Source organism: Hippocampus zosterae, chromosome 6, assembly GCF_025434085.1.
Source record: "Hippocampus zosterae strain Florida chromosome 6, ASM2543408v3, whole genome shotgun sequence".
NCBI lineage: Eukaryota > Metazoa > Chordata > Actinopteri > Syngnathiformes > Syngnathidae > Hippocampus > Hippocampus zosterae.
In genome coordinates, this window is record NC_067456.1 from 7,781,210 (window position 1) to 7,803,097 (window position 21,888).

Here is a 21,888-nt window from a genome sequence, read left to right on the forward strand (position 1 = left end):
ATTATTTCTAATGGGAAACAAAAGGCCCGGAAAATAAAAGCCTTTTGAATGTGTGTGTCTGGTGAGTGTTAATGTTTCTGCACGAGAGCGTGAGGTTGCATGTGTGTGTTTATTAACCTTTCGCCCTCGTCTCTGCTTTATGTCTTTAAGGTCCCAGAAGCCCAACGGTGGGCCACTACACCCCCCCCCCCCCCACACACACACACACAAACACAGATGGAATAGCACAACGCCTGCAGAATTATTTTACATTGAGTGCGGTGTAATTTTATACAATCAACTTCCAGACAAAAGTATTGGAACACCAGGAAAGAAAACGGAGAGTTGATCGTAGAATATCGTACGGTGTTTCTGGTCAGACTTTCTATGAGACACTAGAGTGTAAGTGGGGAATTTTTGCCCATTCATAAAACCTCTGAGGTTTGAGTTGACTGAAAATGTCTTTGAATGGCTTATGCTACAGTTTGGATGGTTTCGAGGTCAGTTGTTCGATCAAGGCAATGGTGAGGGGGTTAGATCGGGTTGAGGGTTTCAGGTTAAGTTAGTTTTCGGATTTTTGGGTTAGGTAAAAGGTCCAGGTTCAGGAATAGGTTAGATGGGCTATAGCAGGGGTGTCAAACTCATTTTTGTCGCGGGCCAGTTCGAGTTTCCCTTGGAGGGCCGTTATGATTGAAACCATATAAAGAAGTCAAATTTATTCACCTATTGTTTAAGTTACTGTCATGAGGGGTTTGCTAACAAGAAAATGCTAACAGTATCACTCTCATTACAAAGGAGAATTTGAAATGTTGATTGAAATTTTAGCAAGCATCATGAAAGTTGACATTTTTGATTTCCTTAAAATGATGTGGTAGGCCAGATGTGGCCCCCGGGCCACGAGTTTGACACCCGTGGGTGAATATGGCGAGGGGGTGAAATTATAGCGAGGGTTTGGGACTTGAAGTTAGGGTTAAGTTGGGTTAGGAATATGGTATCGGGTTGAGTGTTAACACTTTCACGCAAAAATACTGGTAATGATAACCTACATCAGATTTGTTTTCCCCTCTGGTGTTTTTATGGGTGTTGAGGCATGAATAAAAAAAAAAATCACCTTGGATCGCAACACACATAAGAGTCCATTGTAGTAGTCAAATATGACATTGAAATGAATGAATATAAGCGAAAACAACATTTGAATAGCTGTCCACTCTAGTAACCGCTGTCACTGGAATGGTTACATTGAATGGCAATGAGTGGCTCGGCGGCTTTATTGGATCTTTTGCCAACTAACGAAAAACCAATCGATTGTCGCCTGCATAGACAGATGCACCAAGATATTACAAGGATTATTTGTAGCGCACGTGTGTGTGTGTGTGTATATACGCGTGTATGTGCGCGCAAGCATGTGTGCTCGTCAACAAAACACAACGCGCTGGCATGCAAGTGCACTGGAAGTTGAGCAATCGATGAGTGAAACAATACGAACAGATGGAGACATCTTTTCCATAATACACACACAGACACACACAGATGTCTATAGATTCCGAGGTTTGCATCCAAGCATTTCCTCCATTCTGCACCCCCGCCCCACTCCCCCATGAACAAGGCAGATGGTCTTAAATGGCTTTTGTTTGTTAGACTGACAAACACCCACCGACAAACTGTTGCGCTTGCAGACACCCGCCCACATTTGCACCAGGTAATGTCGATTAGCATCCATATGCTGCATTTTTACAGAGTTCTTAAGCGACACATGCTGATGACAACACCTTGTCTTAAGTGGGGAATCAAACACACAATGTGTTATGGAAAGTTGGAAACTTATCCACGTGTAGAAGCAGAGCCCACGATTGTGGAAGAGAAAAAAAAAACTTTTCATTTGTGGATGCAAAACGTCATCCACTAGACTTGTAGCATATGAACACATCGCCAAAACAAACTCATCGGATACTTATAAGGGTACGCCGGCACATTCTAATGAGATCCCAGAAGACAACGGGATCAAACATGCGTTTATAAAGATAACAACTGTCGAGGTTGATTGACAATAATGCACAGTTTGCAGTGGTGTAGTATTGCGCTCCCTGAGCTGGCAGCTTCTCTTCTCCTACATCTCGAGGTAAGTTAATTGAACCGCAGTCAATTTTGTGTTCTGAATGTGTCGGCTCACTACGCCGCTGTACTAAAAATAAAACGGGCCAAGGCTGTTCTGGTGGGAAGGCGCATCCATGCGCACAAAGCGGATCAAGGCTGACTTGAGTTGAAAACGTTTTGGGTTGAGAAACATCAAAATATTGGAATCTCAAATCTTACGTCAGCAAATGTCGACGCCAACAATTTATTGAACATGTCTGTCCATCCGCATATGCTCAATGTAAGTCTGGGAAGGACAACCATCAGAGTCCAGGCCTCGTACTGCTGGCGGCGGCCATGCACGTTAATGCATGTTCGGTGAGCTCAGGCTTGGCCGGCCGGGGTGAGTGGTGAGTTCAGGGACAAGTGCCAAAACTCATTGTGATTTGTTCCAGATGATCACATGAGCAGAATCACCTTGCCAAACAAAACCCCGACTGGACTGCATCAGAGCGAATTGACCAGATTATGCTTTATGAGAATGTTAGAAGTCATCTTTCAGAAAGCAACAGTGATGCCAATTAGCAGCGGGTCAGCTTTGGTGGCGCCGGGACAACGGCGGTGGGGCAGTGGCGACGGGGCATAAGTGGAGCGAGACGGACGGGCATCGACTCAGCAGAGGCGGGCATCAGACGGTTTGAACATGGGAGTGAAAATACCCATGATTCATTGCAATCCCCCCCCCCACTCGAGACAGTGGTAGATAAGATCTCTCTCCCGCTGCCCCCCCCCACACTCTTGTGCTCTGCAACTTCAAGTCAATGCGCCACCTACCGTTGAAATGTCTGTCATTACAAGTCCAAATGAAATGAATGCAATCATTCACATTGAATAATTGTGTACCAACCTTCGGCGGGCCGGATTAAAAAGACCAACGGGCCGGATGCAGCCCGCGGGCCGTAATTTGCCCATGTCTGTTCTAGTCTATCTCTCACAAGCTCTAATTGTAACCATTCATCTCGGCAAAGCAAATTAAGTAAACATTCATTCATTCATTCATTCATCTTCCGTACCGCTTGATCCTCACTAGGGTCGCGGGGGGTGCTGGAGCCCATCCCAGCCGTCTCCGGGCAGTAGGCGGGGGACACCCTGAATCGGTTGCCAGCCAATCGCAGGGCACACATAAAGTAAACATGTACATTTTAAAATTGTTTGGCATCTTCTACGTGGTCCATTGTGCTCCGCAGACCAGCTTGGGTTGGTTTGAGTGGTTTCACTCGGGACTGACAAGAGCACGGACGGCATAATCACGCGTTGCTCTCAACGAGTCGTGCAACCCCAAAAGTGCAACCCGACAAGTAGTTATGAGGCGTAAGGGGTCTTGCCCTTGAAAGCAATTAGAGTAAATCAAAGTTTGTTGCAAAGTGGAAGAACTGTGGGCGCACCTTGCAAGGTGGCCCCGCTGAACCGGTCACCTTCTTCTCTTATGCCTTCCTTTAACTTTCACCTGACTTCCTGCTTTGCTGTGCTCATAAATATTACAGCTGCCAGATGGCGTCTGTCCCTTGCACAACAACAACGAGGCAGGCTGTTCTCGCTACCTGCAATTACGACCTAGCCTCCGAGTGGAAATCTACATTAGGACAGTCGAAACTTTTAGTAGTTAGCCCGTACAGCTCCTGGCGTTGTTTCAAATTAGTTCTTGCAGCTGAGCCCCTTCATCATTTTTCATAAGCTAAACAAAGATACAAATTTACAGGATTACTTTGTTTTCTCCCCTTTGGCTTCCGTGACAGATGGGAAAGTGGGACGTTTATACAGACAAATATCCACACATACAACCTGTAGGGAAGTGTTTGGAGTTTGAGAATTTTTGGGGGGGAAAACTGTCAGACAAAAACTTTGAGTAGTCGTGCACAAGCGTGTGACAAAAGACTTATTTACTTTGACATTTAAGAATGTTTCCAAGTGAGATGCTACATATGCTATACAGCAGTTCATCATTCGCACTTCCACAGTTTTGCTTATTTTGAATAATTTATTATTATTATTCTTTCTTTTTTTTACGCTTATTGTATCGGGAACATCAATGCTAATTTCCACTAGCCCGTCTATTGTATTTCACATTACATTTTAGCAATAAGCTAAACGACGTACAGCTGGCCAAATTAACTGCTTTGATTGAACATTTTGGTGTTTAAATGTACAAACTTTCACTCTCCTTGCTTTTATTTGGAAAACTATGAGCGGGAGTCTTCCTTTCATTTCCTTTAAGTGATGTTATACAATAATCTCCCGCACAGTATCTTGACAGTGGAAGAGTGATAAGTACTAAGATATAGATTTAGAAATGTGTTTTAGTACCTTTAGGTAAGGTTACATGTGTTTAAAGCGTATGGGAGGACTAACACTATATACTGCACATTACATAAACAGAATAAAAAGTCCAAGCAGATGAACAAATTCAGTACGCTACTTCAAGAATAAATGAGCATAAGAGTACAACCAAAAGGGAAACATAAGACTGGCGTGGAAAGAACCCAACTGGTTCGAATTAAAGACCTGTTTTGGCCTGCGTCCAGTCACCATACGGGAAGTGTTAAGACAAGATGATTGAGTAGTTTTAGACGAACAACATTGCGCCCTCAGATCAGCCCGATACTCATCCTTCATCCCGCTCAACTTCCCTCTAAGACGGACGTTCTTGGGCAGCGTTATGAACGATGATGTTATAATTATGAATCCAAGTATTTTTATACACAGGAACAAGGGCAGAGCGGATCTTTAGCGGCCATACGCAGGTTGCGGTTAGCTCGATGTTGTGATACCCAAAGTGGAGCAGACAGATGGGCGACGACGCCACATCAGAGGCAGATGAGAGCCGATTGCAGCCTAGACAGTCGCCGTCATTAATCAAACAACGGTCGATAGCTTGCTGCATTGTCTTGATGGATTGGCCGCTTCTTTGACTCTGCTGCGTTCGCCAACTCTTTACCGAATACACCTACGGTGCAGAATGTTCGAAATTTTGCATTTCAGAACACTAAAATTGATTTTCTCCTATCGTAACGGCAAATAAAAAACACAATTGGGAATTAGGTCCAATAAAGGATTTGGTGACACCTCCAACTAACGATGGTGTATGACTCATCGCCCTCTCCCTGCAAAAAAAAAAAGAAAAGAAAAATCCCAGTACATTAGTGTTTGATTTCAGAATGTTTACAGGTTATTTTTGCACCTGCATTACATTTTTTTGTCTCATGATTTACATTATTACATTACATATTATTTTTGTTAAGTGAACTGAAAACCAATCTTTTAATGGTGGGTTACCCCCTGAACCGGTTGCATTCCAATCGCAGGGCACACAGAGACGAACAAGCATCCGAGCTCACACTCACACCGAGGGACAATTTAGAGTGTTCAATGAGCCTACCATGCATGTTTTTGGAATGTGGGAGGAAATCGGAGTACCCGGAGACAACCCACACATAATTGAAATTAATAATAGGTTTGGAAATAGTGAACATTGAATTTTTTTTATACAGTGTCACATCTTTAATCCTCGTCTTGTTTTTTTTTTTCTTTTTTGTGTGTGTATTCCACATGACAAAATAAAAAACCTTTAACCAAAAAAACAAACATTATAGATCCAAGGTATTGTCCCTGATTTTATTTTCGGACCAAATATTCGAAGGGTTATTTCTCCATTGTTGTTTAAATCCTTATCTCCAGCTTCTCCAAATGCGTGGCGGCTTTAGTTGAATATATTCAAAGCCACTCGGTCGAATCACGCGGTCGGCCTGTTTTGCTCATTGATTTTGTGGACCAGGGGTGAAGATCGGAGATTTTCTTCAATGTGTGACGGATGGACTTGTTTGCGCGTGTTGGGTGTTATCCTGACCCTGCCTGGTAAATAAAGCACAACTTGTTCACGTTGCAAGTAAACACACTTGCTATGACGTTCCCTCACTAGAGTTGTTGGACTCCTACGTACACACACGCACACATATACACCCACACAATGTCCGGAGGGTCACACCAGTGTCATCTTACCCCATCTTTTCACGACCTCCCACTCTTCCATCTTGTACTCTTTCCGTCAACTTCCTGCCTTGATCCTCTCCTCCATCTCTGGCCAGCGTGCGCCGCAGCTCCAGGTCAATTTCCCCCCATCTCTTGTCCTTCCTCTCCTCCATTTCTGACCTGCTCGCCTGAACTTCCGCTACTTTTCGCCGTCTCTTCCCAGCGACACCAGCTGTGGTTTTAACAATGGCAGTACTGATGAGAGCCCATAAAGCGATTCCCCACAGTAAAGGGGAAGTCCTTTTTCTTTTAATTTAAAGCTGTTTCCCATATCCCAAATTCCAATACGCAGTGACTTTTCAGTGTTCTCAAATGTCTTCCAACACAAGTGTTATAGCACCAAATGCTTGTAATGCACAATATTAGAGTAAATTCCCAATATCACTGGCGAAATGTTCCAGACCCAGCCATTGTAATCTGTGTAATCTGTCCTCAATCTTTTGCTCTTAGTTCCAAATAAAATGTAAAAAACGCTTATTTCAATTTCATTTTTAATTGCTATAAAGCTGTCTCTTCTTGTTAAATCTGTCTTGCAAAAAGATAATAATAATAATAAATCAATACAAAGCCAAAAAAAAGCACAATACATGAGCAACATTAAGATTTTTTTTTCTAATATTTTAAGATAATTGTTGGAAACATGGAAAGAATTAGAACTATGTCAATTGTGGAGCTATAGCGCTTCACCACTATTTCAGCTTTTCTGACTTTTGGGGGGAGGGTCAAGTGCCACCCTCTAGCACTGGCATGAGTCGTCCCTCCTCAATTATATAAACACATCTGCAAATATATATCGGTGGGAAATGTATTGTTTTATAATCATAAAGTATTGATGAGGAGTTTGCGTTGCGGCTGACTGTTTTGAAGCACTTGACTATTTTTGAGCTTCGAGGACTTAACGCGTCTGGATAAAAGACTTTTCCCTCCGTTTAATTCATGTTTTTTTCTCCAGCTGCGCCACATATTTGTCTCCTTGAGTGTTTTTCACAGTCTGACTCGAGCGGTCCGGTCAGGCCTCGACGAGCAAAACTTCACCTGGGCCGAACGATCTCCTCTCCATTACGACCGCAAACAAATGGTTCTGTTACACTTCTGTCTGGGCCCTGATTGCATTTCTCTTCTCATCCTTCACAGTACCAACACACGATCTATTCTACCGTGATGTCCTCAGCGCCTCCATTTTGTTCATCTCACTTTCTCTTCGATTAACCCCACCCCCTCTTGTTTGATCGCCTTTACTTGTTAAATGAAATCTATTTTTAACGCAACTCCACAAAACAAAACTATCATTTGGATAATTATTGAATTACTTAGGGTGATATTTTTTCGAAGAAAAAGTGTTCTACTATTTACATACATGAGATTTGTAAAATAAAACACAACATCATGACAGAAATATTCTGATTGCAGATACATCATATATGCCTTATATTATTTATTTTCATGCACTTTATATTGACTTGAACATAATTGTGTTGAATGATGACTGATTTCTCTTCCCTTTTTAATATTTTATTTACCTTATTTTCTGTCAAATTATTACTGTAAGTTTTATGTTCAATAAACAAACCAAAAAAAACTTACACTCATTCATTTGATATAAGTTAGGCATGGTTTCCTTTAAAATACCAAATCTGGTAGTCCACTACAAGTACTTCACTTTAGTTTTTGACCAGCTCGTTCATTTGAATTAATAGCTAATCTCGTCAATGATGTTAACAAACGGAATTGTTTGCAACTCACAGAATGAAGAAAGAACAACGACCGACGTCCATCTTCATTCGGTCGGTCCAAAACCCACAAAGACAGTGAAGCTAACGTCACTAAGGGGGTTATGAAAACTGTCCACAACATTCGTTTCGACTGTTGCTGTTCAGTTCGCATGAGCAGAATAATAACGCCGAACGCCAACGTACTTCCAAATATTTACCTTCAAACAAAACCTCCGCGCAGTTTGAAAACCGGAACATCTTGAACGATAGCAACTTGTTCCGGTGGACTGCAAACTGTCGATAGGGCCTTTCAATCAAACATTCTTTCTCGCTACTTTGAATGTGGCAAAAACAAACATATTGACTCAAATGTCTCCCGGCAAAGGACGAAATGGAAGGCGATGACACACATGTACACTCAATTGAAAACATGTGTGCTGAGCTCCACATTGGACCAAGCCCGGCCGGCTGTGTGAGGCTGCATTAATGATTCGGCCGAGAGAAGCATTACGACGCCCCCCCCTCGAAATTTGTACATCGATGTGTGCGTGCGGCAAACACAGAGTTTCAATCACGGCGATGTTTTGTCCGCTCCTCGCCTCTCAGAGGAGACGGACAACCTCCACAAACGTGGACGAGAGTGGGAGAAAAAGCATTGTGGGAGGTTACAAGGGCTAATACAATATGGGACTGAGAGTTGGAAGAGAGGAATGTAAATGTCGCATCTCCAAATGTCCTTCAAGTACATCGGGGAAAAAGGACATCCCACCAAGTTCCTCACGAAGCAGATCTGAATTCATTTGGTTGGAATGATGGCATCCGTATAAACCTGTGACGCATGTTAAAATATTTTTGATTTCACATAAATGAGTAAGAAATATGCACTCATCATCAGTATTACAGTTGGCTGCAAATCGAAATCCTGGACTGTGCACACAAAGTTATTGAAACTGGATTGGGGATGACAGAATTTGAATCATTTCAACATGCTACATGTGGTTTATATGCTAAATGTACATTTTGCCAATATCTGGATAAGATCTAGGATTAAATTGCAAAACTACTGGTATACTGGTATACTCTAAAATGGTTCAATGATTTTCTTGTTTACGATGATACTAGTGCAGCGTGTTATACCGGAGACAAATTCCTTGTGTGTTCTACATACTTGGCCAATAAAGATGATTCTGATTCTGAATTACAGTTTATGAAAGGACATTTTCTGTCCGTGCGTGTGTGTGAATTATTCCCATTTATCGAATGCCTTCTGCTCTCCTCAACATGTTAGATTGAAATTGCCAACAAATCTCCACCCAATCCCAATTTTGTATGAACATTTCTTTCCTATTTTATTGCTGACTAATGCCACCGTGCACTGCATCAAACGCGACGCCTCGGAATCTTCAAAAGAGGCTTTGAGCCAATGAGTTACTTATTTGTTGTTTCATGATATCTTTTTGAACGTTAAAATATCAGAATCACATCACCCATCCTAAACTGGGAATGATTTGGCTGTCGTCAGGTCGGCGCTTGTCCAATACGTGGACACATGTACTACATCTGGATTATTTGGACAGTTTCCACGTGCTGATAAGTACTTTTTTTTTTTAACCTCATCAGATAGGCGTCCTCACTCCTTTGTGAAAGCAACAACACCTCTCTCTCTATATTTACATTTGACACAAACGAGAACCGCATCGATTTCCCCCATACGAGTATGCAAACAAAAGGGAGCCATTTACAAAACACTGGGCCGTTTGGATGGAATGTTATTTAAATAAGGCGACGTTTGAATTTGTCAATAGGCGCCTTTGACATCACAACCGCACCCCCGCTGCCTCGCAGGAGAGGTCACTTTGAAGTTATGACGGTGGAACACGCTGCGTTTTATCTCCACGCCAGCATGCCCTCATCACGTATCCACATTCCACTTGTGTGACCGCTTTGCAGGTCGAGACGCCGCACGCGAAATGCTGATGGTTATTTCCATCGAATCAACCATTTCACCGGGACTACATTAAAACATTGCAGGATGTATTGGCTGGAAATAAATCCGATTGATGACCAGGATGAGCCATATATAGTCAGTGGATTCGTTTGGCAAGAGTGCTACTCTTTCAAACGCGGTTATTAACCCTTTCGGGGACAGTGATTACTACAGTGGACAGCTGATCAAGTTATCAGGTTACCAGATATCATTACAGGGTTTGTTTGTTTTTCAAATCAAATCAGAGGCAGAATGTTGGCAAGTGTTTCGCAGGTTCAAATCTTCCACTTAGGCCTTTGGGTGTTGTGTTTGCATGTTTTCCCCGCCAGTGTGAACGTCAGGGTGCATAGTTGTCTGCCTAGATGTCTCCCGTGATCGACTTGTTTCCTGTTTCTCAGTCAAAATCAGATGAGATAAGCCCCAAATCATCTGCTTGCCCGAACAAGACAACTGGTAGCAAAAACAATCGAGGAGGAACTTGTTCTCCCTCATGCTGGCCACAAAACAAACAATTTTCATCGTCTCAGACTAAAAATTGAAAGTCAGAAGGAAGTTGACTGGAGTCGTAGCGTGCTCCCGACATCTCGATTGTTGAATGTAAAGTGGTACGATCGTTTTTTTTCAGAGTCTGCGCTTTCCGACACCTTCTATCCACGTTTGAGATAATCACAAGTCTTGCAGTCGTGGTGGTGACGAAGAGCTCCAATGGAACTGGAAAAATACCGGCAAAAATGCAACTGGGCTTGATGGGAAGAATCTAGTTGTCGTCTTGTAAATGCGAGCCTGCAAATTTTGCAGTCTTTGTCAAATCTTCTTCTGAGGCGCTGACTAAGAATTCCGTAACTTGACTCTCAATGTGAACAGGTGTGAGATGAAAGTTTTTTTCCAAATCTCCTCAGAGTCCTCTCACGTACGGGTAGCGTCAGACTTCGGAAAGAGGACTTTCAGGCAAAGTCCATAACGGATCGAAGTTACTTTTGCGTTCTTCGCTTTTCACCAATGCGATTAAATTCACATTCACAAAGCAAGGCACCTGTCCGAAACGTCTTTTCGCCGATTCGCAGTTCCACAGTTTCGTTTTCTGTTATCGGCACGGGGAGTGTCAATGTTCACCTGGGTCACCCGGTGCTCACTCCGCAACGACGGACATGATAACGTTGGCGATGATGGCGCCGAGCTTGACGATCACGATCATGAGACTTTTATTGCCGCTCCTCACAACGGGCCGCCCTTTACGGCTGAAGAACCAGCGGCCGTATCAGGTCCACACCGGGGGGGGGGGGGGGGGGGGGGGCGAGGGGGGGTCCGGACCGGCGTGCGGCCGAGTGGGATGTGAAATCACATCGAGTGGAATGGACGTGATGGTGCTCATCGGTGCGCGGGCCTCCCGCCGCGTCACCTTGCGAAGGGCATCTCCGAGTGTTTGGCGCTAAGTGTCACTCGGGATGCCGGAGAAGAGCCGATGAGTTTGCCTCATGCGAAGTTTGAGCGATGAAATTCATTCAAGGGGAAGCGTCACTTTTAACCCGGCCAATCGTCGACTTCACTCGGCAACTTTTGCTTCTGCTACTTCGACGGTCAAAAAGCCTCCTTCGGTGTCACTCTGTCCAATAGCGAAACATCCACTCCGGCAGATGTCTCGATGTCTTTGTGTCACTTTGCTTGCGGCGGCTTCTTTTCATGCCATTATGCAGTGGATGGAACCACTTTGCTCATCCGTCAGGCGCCGGCAGACAGGGAAGAGAGGAACATAGCGGTTGGAAGCAACAGCCTACCTTGCCCCCGAAATTAAAATAGCACATTTTGGAAGTCGCAACCCGGTCGATGGTCGTTCGCGGCGGCCGAATATGAAAATTATTGATCGGCCTTTTACCTCCATCAGCTTTGAGCACAACACCTCTGATGTTTTCTGTTGCGCGCCGTCAGAGTCGATCCGTTTCTCCTTTCATCACTCGGACTCTTGCAAAGAGAGAAAAAGTCACTCCTGTCATCATGGAGAAAGATTTGTTATCCCGAGAGCTTGTCAGGGGAGGTCAGGCGGATCGGTGCACTGAGGAAAAGGAGGAAGGTGGAAAAAAAAAAAAGGAGGCAGTGAGGTTTCGGGTTAGACGGGGCGAGGTGAGAGCCAGTTTGTGGTAGGAAGCAAGGACCGAGAGAAGTACGAGCCACGACCGTAACCTCAAGAGTCTGGCCAGAAAAGGTGACTCTCAAGTTTGTTCCAAAATTAGGAGCCAATTCTTTGACCTCGTTCACTTTCCAGGAAAGAGGAACCGTATTTCAAGTCAATTTGATTTCATCAAGTGGCTTCACAAAAATAAAATCATCTCAATTTAATCCATAAATGCATAGTCTATCGAAATATTATATATTTTCCGCACCCGAAGGCGCTTGGGAGTATAAGCCAAGCGTCTCAATCATTGGCCTATTTTAAAACTGTTCGGTGATTAATAGACCGCAATGTGAAGCACAAACAAAGGCCTCAAGTTACAAGGCAAAGTATTATAACATGCACACCATTTATTTATTTTTAAATTTTTATTTTTTGTCAACCCCGATTGGTGTAAGACAGGGGTGCCCATTAGGTAGATCCTGATCTACCGGTAGATCTAAGACAGGTCCCAAGTAGATCCGAGGAGTGTCGAGAAGAAAAAAAAAAAAAAAACAACAACCATTTGTATGTCTTTGTACATGTTAGTAATATATTTTTTGTGTTAATATACACTGCACACTATTCAGTCTAATTTTCACAAAAAAATAAAATAAATAAATAAAATAAAGCAGGTAAATCTTACATTTGTGTGCGCGTGCGTGCGCCGCTAAGGGTAGATCCCGTCAGGTTGGTTGATCAAAAAGTAGATCTTCGATCCAAAAGGTTTGAATTCCAGGGACTTAAAAAAAATTAACGTGCGTGGTGCTAGTCTGTTAGCATTGTGAAGATCGGGGACGTTTTTTTTTTCTTCCGTATGATTCTAGACTACGAAAAATCAAAGAGCTGCATGAATGCACATCTTGTATTAAATCCTCCCCCTCCCCTCAAAAAGCATGACGCGCTTTACACAATCCCCACCACTGTTGAATCTTGCTGATCCTGGATCAAAGTAAGCGTTATGTCCACAGGGAAGTCACTTTGAAAGAAAGGAAACTAAAGTACAAAACGCCTTGGCAGATCATGAGGACTCAGTTGCAAAAAAATGAAGAGTTCGCTGCAGAAATGCTGCTTTGTTTCAAACTTTTGAACCCTTTCACGCACCCCGTCACCTGGATAACGTGATAAACTGTCCACTGCCGTGTCGGGACGCGAGTGGTGAACAGATAGAAAGTGTGATGATGAGAATGGAGTGAACCGGACACAAGTGAGGTGATCGGAAGAGAGGTGCGCTTGTGCGGACAGTTAAGCATCTGGATTAACTGGCGGCCACAGGTCTATCGATGCCATTGGATTAACAGGCTGACGAATGGAGTTCCCGCAACAAGCCACGCGCGAGTGAGGCAGCGCAACGGCGCTTTGATTAATCACGAGAGTCGACGTCGGCTTGATTTTCAGGAAATGCGCCCTGGAAGAGAAACCATTGTCTTTCACAAGTGATAAATCTTCACTCGATAATACGTTAAATCAGGACGAATTGCTCGGGTCGGCGTTTATAAAGCTGAGAAATGTGTCACAAAACTTTTGCTTTTCCAAAGGGATTTTTGTTCAATGATTGCTGAGTGAGTTTGTTACATTAACTGTAACTGGTAGTATTGAGGCGGCCCGGTACTCCAGTGGTTAGCACGTCGGCTTCACAATGCAGAGGTACCGGGTTCGATTCCAGCTCCGGCCTCCCTGTGTGGAGTTTGCATGTTCTCCCCGGGCCTGCGTGGGTTTCCTCCCACATTCCAAAAACATGCATGGCATGCCGATTGGACGCTCTAAATTGTCCCTAAGTGTGAGTGTGAGCATGGGTGGTTGTTCGTCTCTGTGTGCCCTGCGATTGGCTGGCAACCGATTCAGGGTGTCCCCCGCCTACTGCCCGGAGACGGCTGGGATGGGCTCCAGCACCCCCCGCGACCCTAGTGAGGATCAAGCGGTACGGAAGATGAATGAATGAATGAATGATTGGTAGTATTGAAAAAAAAGTGTTTTGCATTGAAAGAAAATCTGTTGATGTTGCAAAATTTGTCATTTCATTGGAAGGGCAAACTGAGTAAGTGATTTTTTTTTTCTTTTGCGACTTCTGCACAATTCAACACGCATCACTTCTTGAAATGCAATTCTAGCTTGAGGTCACCTTTTTATTTTCTTTCACTGTTTTGTTAGGCGTTCTAACCCCAAAATACCCCAAAAAACCCCATTAGTCAGATGACTAATGTTTGTTTCTGTGTTGCTCACCTTTTCGCCCAAGCTCAAGCGCAATCGACTGACCGCTCGCCACCAACCGCGTGCTTCCGACCAAACTTCGCGTCCTCTGCTGACTCGCTTTATCTGATGACGAATTGGTTCAAAGAAAGATGAAATGCCAAGCGCTCATCCTGGAAACCACGAGGACAAGCCAGTGAGATAAGAAACCCAGAAAGGTTCCGTAAAGTCGAAATAATGAGCTGATGACTGACATCCAGATGGGATGAATTCATCTTCTTTCATGGAAACATTCTGCGACTGTCCATCTCGAGACGTTACCATAAACATTCCACATGGACAGCACCTGCCAAGCAAAACCACCAAGCCAATCAGATAATGAGATTTTAACGACTCCAGATTTCTTTTCGATCTTCGAGTGAACCCGGTGGAAGACAATTTGCTTGGCGATTGCTCTCCTGAGTTGCCATGACTCTTATTTGTGATCCAAATAGGAAATAGAAAACATTTTCCGACGTGGACGAAAAACGATACTCCTGCACACATTTGTTTAAGAACTGTAGTGTGGAGAGTTCACTTACAAACAGTGAAATGCTGCCCTGTATTTTGCACTTACCAAAAAAAAAAAAAGAAAAAAAATGTAATCTCTGGGGTGGTGGATATAATTATGCGGACATATCGAAAATTTACAACCTCTGCCTTTTTATATCACATCTTTCAGAGGAAATAGACATTCCTTTATTATAGGACTGTTGAACCCTCTCAGGGACAGCGGTTACTGCAGTGGACAGCTTATCATGTTATCAGGTTACAGGGTGCATGAAAAATTTAATTTCTGATAAATGCTTTAAAAAAAAAGGACTGAAAAAAAATTATTCTGCTCAGTATTAAGGTTGAGTGAAGACTTGCATGTACGTACGTATGTCTAAAGCCTTGTTTCTTGTGTTTGTTCTAAACTACTTTTGTAACTTTGTACTTTTTGTAAATTTCTCCAGTGTGGGACGAATAAATGATATCTTAACCATTAACGTCGCATTATTTACACAAGCCAAATTTTAAACCAACATATACTCTACTACATATATTATCTATCATTATATATATATATACTGTATTTATATACTTTTTTTTTTACAAAATTGGAAACATTCCTTTAAATTAACGGAGAGAAATAATGTGGAGGGAGCAATGGACGTATAAAAAAAAAAGCTGTTTTACAGGAAGCGGAAAACAATCCCCCCAAGGTTCCTTATCCTATTGTTGCCTGTTCTCGAGCTTCATTCAAAACAACCGGATCTTTAAAAATCCAAAGAATACCTGTGAGGAGACAAGCTGTCAGTGTTTTATCCGTCAAACTAAAAACCTTTATTTATCTCACAATGGAGAAATTCCTAATTTACAGCAGCAAAGTTATGAAAGGAAGAAAGTAGAAGAACAAAAAGTATAGGCGGCTGATGTAAAGGCAGCCGCTCTCTTATATAGTGAAAAAAAAAAGAAAGAAAGGTTTTATAATGAAGACATGCAGACGTCTTCTCGACGCTAGTCACATGAACGGCGTATTGTTGTGCTTGGAGAGTCTGGCCTTCTCTAATGAAGTTCTTCCAAGCTACAAATGGATGCCAAGCCGAGAGTAACAAGAAGAATGTGTCGCTTGGATGTCACCGAGCCCGGCGCACGCTTTTGTACAGTAAAGGTTATGATTTCATGAACACCGAGGACACAGTCAACATAATGACTTCTATTAGGCAACATTGACAATGAACATTAGCCGTCACGAAAGTTTTTTTTTTTTTCTCCCGAGCTATCCCTGCACCATGTCGCTGAAGGTAAAATGGGGCTTTTGACTGGAAGGCTGTTCCTTCAACTCTCTCGACTGGGTGCGCGAGGGCAGAGGGAAGAAGAAAAAAAAAGCGCCAGCACATTCCCATGTAGCTTTGGTGGAAGTGACCCTGAGTGAGGCAATTAACACCCGGACGGCCAAGTATAGGAATGCTCTGTGAACAAGAGCGGGGAACCTTGGCTCCCAGTGGCGTGAGCACGTGGAACTCAATGTGGGTGAAGCAGTTTGGGGGGCGGGGGTATCTGAAAAGCAGCCATGCATGTTCTTCAGTCAAACTAGGCTGTGTAAATTAAGGTAAATAATTTTAGTCTTTTCAAAACAACACAGCCACTGTTGTGGAAGCACGATTAGCATAGTTCGAAGGAGAACGTGGTGAGGAATACCGTTTTTAAGCATTTCTGACAAGATCAGGGACAGTCATCTTTTTCAAAAAAAAAAAAAAAAAACAGGGCAAATATTGCGTTCGTATAACAGCATAAAATAAAAAGTTGTTTTTTGAGCATTCTCAGAAACCAAGAAGCATAAAACACACAAATTCAAAAAACACAGTTGTCTAAATTACACCTTTACAGATTACCTGGATGATTGAGAATCTACATAGACAAAAAAAAAAATTAAGCCAGCACAATGATATTTATATATTTTCAAGTTCAAGTCAACTTCATTGTCAAATGTGCTCTATGTGCAACAAACAGCACAGATGAAATTTCTTTCCTCTCAACCGCAGGAGGGAGAGGAGCCGCTGCGGGTGCCCGCGCCGCCATCAACAGAACAGTTAACATAAAACGACAAAAATAATACAACACAACATAAAAGACAGTCGTGCACTCTTAACCACTTTTTCTGAATACACTTTGTTGGTTGAAGCAGTTTTTGGTGATATTGTGACAGTAAAACAAAAACGACGTTGGTGTTTATGCTATTAGGCTAACGATTTGTCATGAGCATCTTGCTATTAGGCTAATGATTTATCATGAGCATCTCAAACACTAATTCGTTTCTTGTGACGTTTCCGTTTTATTTTCACTGTGATTAACCTCAAATATGAGGAGGGCATGAGTCGGTTTGGCTTTAACAATAAATCAAATCATAAAGCAAAAAAATAAATAAAAACATCAATCAAGCTAAAATATGGAAAGATGATCTAAAAGCACAAGCAAGTGCATAGTGTTTCCCCCCCCCAACAGACAGACAGGTTCCTTTGTGAACGGCGATCATCGCAAACGTTTGAAAAATCAGATTTTTTTTTAACCAGGGGAAACCGCAACTTCCACATGACGAGCGGTTGGATCGCTGACATCTCGTCTGGCTTTCCGCATATTAGCCACCTCGGACTCATAATGTTTCCAACATAAGCCATAAAGACGCGTTAGCAACGAGCCTCGTTATTGCACAGGTCAGAGAAAAGAGCAGCGGGCATCGTATGGCTTGTTAATTCCACACCTCTCAGTTTTTCCGTCGGCATTTCGAAGACTTCAAACGATCTCGTCGACGCTCTCACTTTCATGGAGCGACGCCGCGCAAATGTCCAACTCCCGGTTGTGTCATCACCAAACAGCCGTGGCTTCTGCCTAACCTTCAGCTCCCCACCTTGGGAAATCACTCTGAGCCCGTTCAACTGAGCACGCCGTGAAATACACACCCCTGGAAAGAAAAGCGAGGTGGGTGTTTCGGGGGCGTCCGGAGAGGTGGTGAGTTGTGAGCTTTTGGTGATGGAAAAGGAGCAGGGAATTCTGGGAGGCAAACGAAAAGTGGAATGTGTGCGTGATTGTTGTGCGAGCAGGCGAGCCGGGTCGATTGGATGCTTTGAGTGGCGAGAGATGGAATTGAAAGGGGATTAAATGGACACTGGGACCGGAGAAAGGAAGGAAAGGGGGAGGCCGGGTGGGCTTTGAAAGGAGCTCCGCCGGGGTGGGTGGGAGGCGCACGTTTTGGCCTTGAGGCTGGAGCCCCGTCACGCCTCACGTCCCGGCGAGCCACTTGGGCCCGTCGCTCCGGAGGGGAGTTGGCCCGACCTTTGTTACGGTGGGGAAGTGGGGAGTGACGAGGCATACCAGCATGTCTGACATGTCAGAGCAGTTGGCCGGGAGACCCCGACGCTGCTCGGGTCTCAACCTGACCATCTGTAGCTCCTGAACAGGCAAGGATTGTTTTAATTGATGAAAACCACACGGAGGATGTAAGATCCGAGCAGCAGACAAAGAGACGTCAGTGGAGTCGCATGTTGAATCAATGTGCGTCATGTTTTTCCAGAGAACATACGCGGCAGCCGTTGTGTCCTTGAGGGAACAGGATTGGGATTATTAACGTCTGTGTCCAATGAAAAACATCCATCCATCCATTTTTTTTTTTTCACCGCTTGCCCCGTTCGGGGTCACGGCGAGCTGGAGCCGATTGCAGCTGACTTTGTGCAAAAAAGGTAGACCACACTGTCGACTCGATGCCAGTCAGTCGCAATCAACATGAACGCACTCACAAGGAGCATGGAGCAGAGGCACCCACGGAACGAAGCACGTGGCATCTGGCAAACTCGACTGGAGCGTCTCCCACTGAATAGGCCATTCTCCCTTCAAGGCACATGTGACTTTTGACTGAATTAGAGGTACGTTTTTTTTCTACATTCATATTTTAATAATTCTATCTTATACAAGTGACTTCTTTTTGTTACTTGAAAGAAGAAAAAAAACGTAACAATGTAATTCCCTCCATCGCAAGGGTTATATTCTATACCACCCTAAGTGAAATTCGCAATACCCGAATGAAAAACTCCCTTGGCATGTTTATTTTAACTCATTCACTCCCACGACGTTTTTAAACGACTTTTCAGACTTGGTCTAGAATTGGCTGAATATTAAGCACTTATGGCTCTTATATCCCACAATATATGCGATTAAACATTACCTTTGATGTACATGATGAAACGAAGTCGAGCCATTGCGTTCTGTAGGCGTACAAAGCAGGATTACAGCCGATGACGCTCAATCATTTTTAACAAAAAAAAAAAGAAAACGAATTAAAATTTAAAATTCTTCTTGTTTAGTTGTTGTTCTTTCAAATCTTCACTAACTCAGTGTAATTACCAGCATCTAGTGGTCTACAGTGGAATTACACCCAATACAAACCAATAGGTCAATACAATTAATTTCATTGGGGAAACCTGCTGTGCTTTAAGAGTAAATTGAGCTTGGTCACAGAACAAATTGGGCAGAACATGATTTAGTCACTACAAAGAGTTCTTTGGACAGATTTGCGAACACGTAGTGTGTGAAGACACCATTTAGTGTTGTTCCATTAAAAAAAAAACCCTCAGAAAAAAACACTTTTTTTCAGGGAGGATGGCTAATAATAATTGAAATATGATCATACCAATTTTTTGCACTGTTCACATCCCTGCTCGGATGGAGTCTGTTCCCAAAACAAGTTGTCTTTAATGTCATCAAGCCAGAAGGGAAGTGATGAAATGGTGCAATTACGGAGCCATTAGGGCTATTCAGGAGAAGGCAGGTGTAAAATTTCCAATCTGTGCACCTGCTGAATCCTCAATGTGCTCTGGCGGGAGTTTTTCCCCGTCGGGAGGTTGGACCCAAAATATCGACAAAATTCAACATGCAATTCATCCAAGTCAACATTCATCCAATTTACTTGAGTCGGGTTACACTGCAAAACTGTGGTAGGTTCGTAATTCCAGGCAAATGTGATCGACTCGATGTTTATAGAACGGTTTGGGAGGAGGCATCCCAAGACATTCATTATTTGACATGGACGGAATTTGCAAACAATGGCGCAGGGGAATGTGGGAATTCTTGAGTCATCTCCTGTTGGGCCAGAAATTCATTTTCATTTTCCAAACAGTTTGTGCATGTAAATATTCATGAAGCGCTTTGAAAAGCGATGGCGGTCAGCAGTGAAAATGGGTTAGCACCCCACCTTTGGATTATGGGGGGGAAATGGGTTTCGAGGGAATGGGGGTGGGGGAGGGCTTCGTTGGAAGATGAAAGACTCCCAATTCACGACCTTTCCTTTCTAAAACAAAGATTTGCACAATTAACTACTTTTAAATGTCATCCGCCTGCCACATCTGCATATCGATGGTGAAGCTTGCATGGAAATGAGGCTGCTGGTAAAGAAATCGTTTGTCTCCCTGTCCCAAATCGGGAATTCTTTCACATGATGCAAATGTAAATGCGCGCGTATCCTTCTTTTGGTCGCTTCTTAATTAACCTTTTTCTCCGAGAAACTAGTCCGAGCTCCGGCCTAAACGCAGCAATTAACTCCCTTTAGAGTGAGAGAAAGAGACGGACAATCAACTACCGAGTGTGCGATTTGGGGAATCACAGGGACTTCATTATCCTCGTGGACACATTCGAACTTTCCCTGCGGTCGGCGGAGCTTATTGGGAGGATGTTAAAAATGGAGTGGATTAACAAATCTCATTTATTTTTTATCTTCACGAGGATGGATCGAAGCCCCGCTTTGGTTGGGGACTCGGGTCAGAAGGCAAACCAGGCCCCTCGGTCTGTCACGTTCCAGTCCAATTTCCAGATGCAGTGACTGGGAGGCAAAGTCATTCCCAAACTTCCTCTCAAAAACCAACCAGCTGATGTAATCCAAACAAACTCCACCGGAGCACTCTCTGGGTCCCCTCGAGGGCCGGAACAGCACATGCTCCTTCTGAGTCATGAATATCTTCTCCGTGTTGGTTCTTGCCGTGTCAGTTACAAAGTCAACCCATTAACATCTTCACTTTTCCACGCTGCACTTTGCCCCAATGCAGAAACAGCAACGGTGAATATGCGGGAGGGAGAGAGTACCAGGGAGCCAAAATACCTCCCGGTCCCCCGGGGGAGTCGGGGTGAGAACAGTTTATGATGATGGACAGGAAATATTTTTCCTTGATATGTTGCAATATCGAAGCTCTCGGAGCGCTGAGGCGAGACTCGCCCCACGCAAAAAGTGATTGACATAATTTCCAAGAGAGATGAAGCGTCAGTGTCGGGAGAGGGCAAGGGTGAAGCGGTGGAAGGAAGGCTGCGAGCTGCCAAAGGAAAGTTGAGTCAGCGAGGAGTGATGAGGATGAAGGGAAGTCTTGGCATATCGGACCCTCCGCAGTCGGCCGATGGGACGGCTAACGTGACAATGAGGGGCAGGAAGGTATGGAGAGAAAACAGACCCATAGATATGGAAACGCGCACATGAAAAAAAAAAACACGAGAACAGCCGATAAAACAAAGCGAGGAAAACTTATGTCCTGACCTGACTTCTAAACTGGACTTTGGACATTTGAAAGAAAATCCGGAGTTGGCTGCAGTTAAAATGAGAGGCGGTGTGAAGAAGTGTTCCACTTGTCTCAGCATTTTTGAAATGCCAGAAGCAAAGATGATTGTGTATTCGCCAATGCAGATTTGGAGCTTCGAAATGAGGGCTGACTTGGAGCCAGTCACAAGAAGGAGTCATGCCATACCAACTAGGGCAAAACTCTTTCCAACTCTGCATTTCCATCCATCTGGGTGATTTTAGAGCATTATGAGAATTGGTGCTGTGGCCTTTCCCAGAGTGCTTTTTGGGTGCGCGGTCCCAAGTTTTAAACACAATGTTACACGGGATAAGTAGATGCTCCCAAGTGCCGAGCACTGGAACAGTTAAATCAAAGAAAATATGGCTTTGATGTGGTTGCTGGCTCTTCCGTAATTATTGGTGTGACAGATTTCTTTTCTGTAACTCAGGAATGTGTTTGCTTGAAAGTGTCAGCACAAGAGGCAATTTCATCACATCCAACTCTCGTAAATTTTCCACGGGGGAATCCGGCAGTCTTCACTTTCACATCTGTTGTAAGCAGCACGGACGATCCATTAGTGACACAATGTAGCCTCCACTC

The 21,888-nt window shown here is 43.7% G+C and overlaps 1 protein-coding gene across 2 annotated transcripts in view; it reads right to left on the minus strand.

The window, feature by feature from the left end:
- efna5b (ephrin-A5b) overlaps window positions 1–8,357 on the minus strand; it is a 156,689-nt gene extending 148,332 nt beyond the window's left edge. The window contains exons 1-2 of one of the 2 annotated variants that reach the window (XM_052068532.1): window positions 8,069–8,357; window positions 6,109–6,310 (exon numbers count right to left, since the gene is read on the minus strand). In XM_052068532.1, the coding sequence (XP_051924492.1) occupies window positions 6,109–6,139 (31 nt within the window). In that variant the 5' untranslated portion in view covers window positions 6,140–6,310; window positions 8,069–8,357. The remainder of the gene's footprint in view (window positions 1–6,108; window positions 6,311–8,068) is intronic. The other variant, XM_052068528.1, reaches the window with a different exon arrangement.
- Between the last annotated feature and the right edge of the window lie 13,531 nt (window positions 8,358–21,888).